At 34.7% G+C, this 6,476-nt stretch overlaps 1 protein-coding gene across 1 annotated transcript; it reads right to left on the reverse strand.

Moving 5' to 3' along the window:
- Nucleotides 1-921: 921 nt before the first annotated feature.
- LOC141338741 (CD276 antigen homolog) lies at nt 922-6,161 on the reverse strand. The gene is made up of 4 exons (XM_073844356.1): nt 6,063-6,161; nt 2,173-2,213; nt 1,754-2,080; nt 922-1,613 (listed from the first exon to the last, which is right to left on the reverse strand). The coding sequence occupies exons 1-4, from the start codon at nt 6,071-6,073 to the stop codon at nt 1,402-1,404; spliced, it is 591 nt and encodes a 196-aa protein (XP_073700457.1). The 5' UTR covers nt 6,074-6,161; the 3' UTR covers nt 922-1,401.
- Nucleotides 6,162-6,476: the final 315 nt, after the last annotated feature.

The following is a 6,476-nucleotide window of genomic DNA, read 5'->3' on the forward strand; positions in this document are numbered from 1 at the left end:
TGAGACACAATGACTAATGACTTTAAGAAATGTTTCACTTGAGGATCAGGATCCAGAATATTTATTTTTTTCTAGAGGAGCTACAGAAGGAAGCTTCTCTCATACTCATGTCAGTTCACTTTGATTCACTGCTGTTTTTTTAAACAAAATAAGATTAAATAACATTTCAGCTTTTCGTATGTATTTCCAGAGGTGTTGTTGGCTTTTTCATTACTAAACCAAATAAACTAGTATTAGTTGATTTTAAATGTATATATACATATATTAGAAGAAAACTGAGAAAATTAAGACAGGCTTTTTCATAAATATAGATCTAGAATAAGTAATGTGTCTTGTTCTTTAATAAGACATAAACATAAATCAGTGGTCAATAGCTTTGAAAATATCCTTTTCAGCATCAAAATAAGAGTTTAAAAAGCAAACCCTTGAGAGAAATTTCAATGAAACAGGAAAAAAGCCGTCATTGTATTCTTAGAAATAACAGTATCCAGATAAGTGACTTTATCTGTCATAGGGGTGACATCTTCAGTATTTGTCTGAAAAATCCATTTTTGAAGTGTTCATCTGAAATCGAATCTAAGAGATCAACAATATCTAACAGTAAATATTAGAAATGTGCTAAAATAAATAAATAAAAGAGACTATAATCTATTATACTACCTTGTTCATTCATAAGACTGACAAAATAAATAATAAATGAAAATTTAATGAAATTTGTATTAATTAGATACATTGGATTTGGGAGAATCATAAGGCATTGCATATACACTCTTAAAAATAAAGGTGCTTCACGATGCCATAGAAGAACCTTTTTTGTCTAAATGGCTCCATAAAGAACTTTTAACATCTGAAGAACCTCTTTGTGGCGACAACTTGTGTTTTCAGGAATTACTGAATCAAATTCTAATATTAACCAACATAAAACAGGGAATACAAAATACATTTATTCTGGCAAACACAACATGAAGAAAGTACACTTGTGGTTCAGCAACTGACAGCAAAAAGTCTTTCTTATAAAAAGTCTCTTCTCATTGTTATGCGACAAGAACAAGCAGTGCACATTGTTTTCTGTCAACAGGAGTCTAACAGCACAAAACAGTATAATACTTTACTCCCATTTCACTCATGAGTATGGCATTAGCTGCAGCAGAAAATACAATTAACCTGCTTGCGTTTCACTGTACCGCCTGCTGTACACTGCATGTTTAGGAAAATTTTACTGGAACACTAAGGGGTTAATCATGACAAGGTGTTCTAATGTGAACACTCATTAACATGGGTGCCTGAAAAAAATACATGTAACAGTATTTTGCAACAAAAAGACAATTAAAGCTGTACAAATTCTTCTAAAAGTAACATTTAACTTGCAGTACAATCATAAAATGACAGAAAGCGAGTCTGTTAAAACTTATTAACTTTCAGCTTTCCACTGTTCCTTCTATATAGACAAGCTGAGATATTTTTTTTCCTGCAAACCATGACTATTATAGACACAACAACTATTACAAGTAATGCAAAGGCAGTGCAAACACAGATCACTATCTTCCAATATGTTCCAGATTGTGATTCTGGTCCTTGGTTTTCTTGTTCAATGGATTGGTTTCCTTTTCCTGCTGTTGATAAATAAATAATAATAATCAAATAACACATTATTGCACTGTAATAAATAATTCATACACTTTACAGCAGCATCCAGACTGACTGTTTTTTTTTTCATTTAAAGCTTCAAACATAAATTAACTATTTTACACACCGTTGATCATCAGCTGTACAGTTTGAAGTTCATCTGAGTGTGTGATGAAACAGCTGAACTGTCCTGCATCAGTGTCAGTGAGATTTTTGAGTTTGATGGAGAAGTTTCCTCTCAAATAATCCTCAGGGAAAGTTTCAGCTCTGTTCTTGTAGTGTGGATCCTGCTGCTTTACTGAATCTTCACCTTTAATTACATCATAAATAGTCTTACTGTCTTTGTCTCTCCAAAGCACATTAATGTCTTGAAGATTATGATGATGTTCAGTAGAAACACACGGCAGGACAATAGAACCGCCAATAAAACCCTCTACTGTGACCAGCAGACACACTGAAAAGACATAAAATGTAATTATAAACCAACAATCAGGCATTTATTCACGTGACATAAATTTTTTATTTAATTTTAGTTTAGGCGCTCACCTTTGTTTATCAGCACTGCAAATGCACAGATGAAGCACCAACTGCAGAAACAGAAAAAACAAGTTCAAGTGGTTTTCAGTCCTGGTCCTGGGGACCCTTGCTCTGCACATTTTGTCTCCCTTAGGCTGGCCAACACTTGAACATTTTATGGCTGATTTGCACCCCATGAGTAATCGGGATGTGGCCTAATTCAAGGCTTGTTGGAAATGATGCAAAAATCTTGCACTGTGTGGTGTCATTAGGGTTATGTAACTGATCCCGATCCAGTAGGGAATGTCCCCAAACAAAATAGAAATAAAAGAATATGGGTGATGTTCCTCCTCAGTATTCTACTTTCGTGGCAAGATGAGCTGATGGTCTCATTGGCTATCGCGGGTATCAGAGGCAGCCTGATCAAGAGTCATAAATTTCAAACATGTTTGATGATCAGGAGTGGTTATATAATCGTAATGACACCTCACGGTAGAGGATTTATTTATTTTTTTGACAAAAAACAAACAAACAAACAAACAAACAAACAAACTTGTAGTCAAAACAAATCATTTGCATTTCCAATGGAGACAAGACACTGTGATGGTTAAACAGTTAAAAGTAATTCAAGACTACAACATACATGTTATTACTAAACTGTATATAGAATTTGGTCTTTTAACATCACTGTCTTAATGCATTAAGTCATATTAAGCGTTTATGGTTTTCCACGAGAGAAAAATGCTTAGAGAGACACTTGGCTCATTGCGTTCGTATTTTGAGGTTCTGTGGTCACAGATTTGCAGGTCTGACTCTGCATTATAGACCTTTTTTCCTGAGTAAACGATGAGCGCCGCCATTACGAATTCTAATGTCAGATTGAATGCTTTTCTGTTCCAGTTTCCATAGGAACCCATTCAAATTGCGTCCATCTGTTTTTAACGTAGCTAACGTCCGCTGCTTCGTGTCATCTACACACTCATTAAAGTGAGGCACTGACAAATGACGGTCATTGCGACATTGCCAAGTGATGGCGCTTTGAAGCCATGTGCTTTTTAAAAAAACATTTTAATAGTTTAACATTAGTTTATTAGCTCGGAATACACCCTAATTTGACTAGAAACAATGCAGACCGGAAATGCAAAGCTTTCTTTCAGTTAAGAGTCGGACTTACTTCCGTGTTCAGGAAAAACATCTATAGGTTGTTTGCACATGACGTCATTGCTGTGGCGTGAAATGCAAATGTTTAAGAAAAGATATAATAATGTTAAGATATTAATAAAGAAATATATAAATAGACAAAGGGTGAGACAGTGAGAATTTACTCAATGCTAAATGCCACATGTAGACACAATGTATATTTGTAGTTTCGAGCTCTTAACGGATATTGCAATAAATTGAAGTGAGTGACAGCTTTTTAGTGACTATATGAAAGCACTATTTCCTTGCTTTCTCCACTATAATCAGTTCAGAATTTGAATAAAAGTTTTGTTTTACATGCCTGACTAAAAAAGCTGAATGGATGAGATGGAGGAAAGTCTGTAAAGTATTGGTTTAGACACTATTACAAGAGAAAGGTGTCAACAGAAAATCACAACATATGTTGGATGTGATCCTCATCTTATGAAGACGATTTGTTCAACCAAATTGAAATAGTTGCCTGCCATCGAGGCTGTAAATAAGCCTAAGTAAGCCTGATCGCAAACAATTTTGAAAGTTATTCCCACATTTATATGAAAGATGCAGGATATATGTCACTCCTGAAACTGCTGTAGGGTTTTTGGCTATGGGTCCTGTTAGCAGCACGTAAAGTGAGCAAATATCGCTTCCATAGTCACTAAAAAGCTGTCACTCACTTCAATTTATAGCAATCTCACAAGGTTCCGTCGTAATCAATCGCAAATATAATGTCTTATTTACATCGTGTCTATGTGTGTTATTTAGCAAATTCTCATTTCTCACTGTCTCACCCTGTATCTATTCATACATTTCTTTATATCTTAATATATTATTATATCTTTTATTAACCATTTGCACACACAAGCACTATCCGACTCTCCTCCAAATTTTCATACTCGATAATAAATTATATTTCTAGGTTTGACCAATTTCCATAAACAACTCAAAACATAGGCATTTTGAGTTTCTGCTAGTGATTCCTATGAAAAAAAAAAAAACGTCCTGCCCTCCAGAACCATGTGATTGCAAACAACCTAGTACTTAATTACTTTAAAGTGATTATTTCACCAAAGAATTTAAATTCTGTCAATAATTACTCACCCATGTGTTGTTCCAAACTCCTAAGAGATTTGTGTTTGAAACACAAAATAAGATGTTTTTGATGAAATCCGTGAGCTTTCTGACCCTGCATAGACAGCAATGAAACTGATACGATCAAGGCCCAGAAATGTAGTAAGGACATTGATAAAATAGTCTGTGACATCAGAGGTTCGATCTTAATTTTATGAAACGAATACGTTTTGTGCTTTAGTCAACAATTTATTTTCTTCCATGTCAGCCATGATGCTGCTGACGCTAACTGCTAACTGATGAGAATACTTTTTATGCACAAAGAAAACAAAATTAACTTTATTCAACAATTTCTTCTCTTCCCTATCAATCTTCAATACACATTCACAGAGTACCAAAATGTGTGTGATGCTGCTGACGTATGAGCCGGCTTTCTGACGTAGAACCTGGATGCTCTGCGCCTTGTTTACAAGCAGAGGATCATAAACACATGTGTCAGGGTACTCTCATGAATGCGTGTCAAAATCTGAGACAGAAGAAAAGAACTTGAATAAAGTCGTTACTTTTGTATTCTTTTTGTGATTTGTGATCATGACAGTACCACAATGCATGTGTCTTCTTTGCTTGCAAACAAGGCGCATCACATCCAAGTTCTATGATAGAAGGCCGGCTTCTGCTTTAGCAGCACCACACGCATACCTGGTACTCTCGTGGCTAACATGGAAGAAAATAAATTGTTGAATAAAGTTATTTTTGTTTTCTTTGCACACAAAAAAGTATTCCTGTAGCTTCATAAAATTAAGTTTTTTTGATGTCACATTACTATTTTTATTTTATTTTATTTAGGCCTGGATCATATCAGTTGCATTGTTGTCTATGCAGGGTCAGAAAGCTTTAGGATAATTTGGGAAGTATCATAACTTGTGTTCCAAAGATGAACAAAGATCTTAAGGGTTTGGAACAACATGAGGGTGAGTAATAAATGACAGAATCTTCATTTTTTGGGTGGACTTTCTCTTTAACAAACTAAATATTTGAATTATAATATTTTACCCATATTTATAATGTGTTTTATTTTTCAAAGTATGTCTTTATGCATGAATATTCACTAGAGCCCTTAAAATGTGATATTTATATCTGAGAGCATGTTTAATTATGACTTTAACACTTACTTTCACTTATTTAATATCTAGATGTTGTATAAACCGTAAAATATGATTCAGAAGTAACTTTAAATGGTGTTGTTAAGCGAGCATCTTCACCCCTTCCCCCGACAGGTAAAATATTTAATATCTCGAATGCACCGTAAGACTCGGTCAATCTAATTCTGATCAAATAAACATTTAAGCACATGCACCGCGACACATAAAGGCAATAGCCTAAAACACGCTAATGCTAATAGTGAAATCGAAACAATAATTTAAGCTATTTATCTGAGCATCGTTAATTAATCAAACTGTGATTAAAGCATTAACGAGGCTGAAAGTGTAAGTTTGTCAATGCTAGAGTTTAAGTGTTTTTAGTTTCAAAACAAAGCAGGCTAAATGCACATGCGAGCCCAGCAAACTTTTTTGCACGTATGGCCTATCGCGGCAGATCAAACGTGCAAATGTGGGATGTACAGCTTGTTTTGTGGAAACAGAATTTCATGCGAAAAATTATAAACATACCCGATGATCATGGTGCCCCGATATAATTTATATCTGAACCTTTTACGTTTCCTGGTACTTTAGCGATATCGTCATAAAACAATGGAGAAGCCCCTGTCTGCAGCCTGCAGATCGAGGCGGGGCTGAATCTGGGGCGGGGCTGCACGTGTCGCCCCGCCCACATGCCTTCTTATTGGTTGTAGGTATATTAATAATGTCGAAATAACGTTACTCCCACAACTCATCTCATTGGTGGCAAAGTAATGACGTTGAATACATTATGAAGTTAAGGGAAATGAAATAGCAGATAAAATAGCAAAAGAAGTTATTAAAAATAATCAAATTGATTTTACAGTAATTATTAGAGGAACAAAAATTATTATAAAAAATAAATTAAAGAAACAATGGCAACAACAATGGGAAGAAAATAGAAAA

This window comes from Garra rufa, chromosome 7 (genome assembly GCF_049309525.1).
Source record: "Garra rufa chromosome 7, GarRuf1.0, whole genome shotgun sequence".
Lineage (NCBI taxonomy): Eukaryota > Metazoa > Chordata > Actinopteri > Cypriniformes > Cyprinidae > Garra > Garra rufa.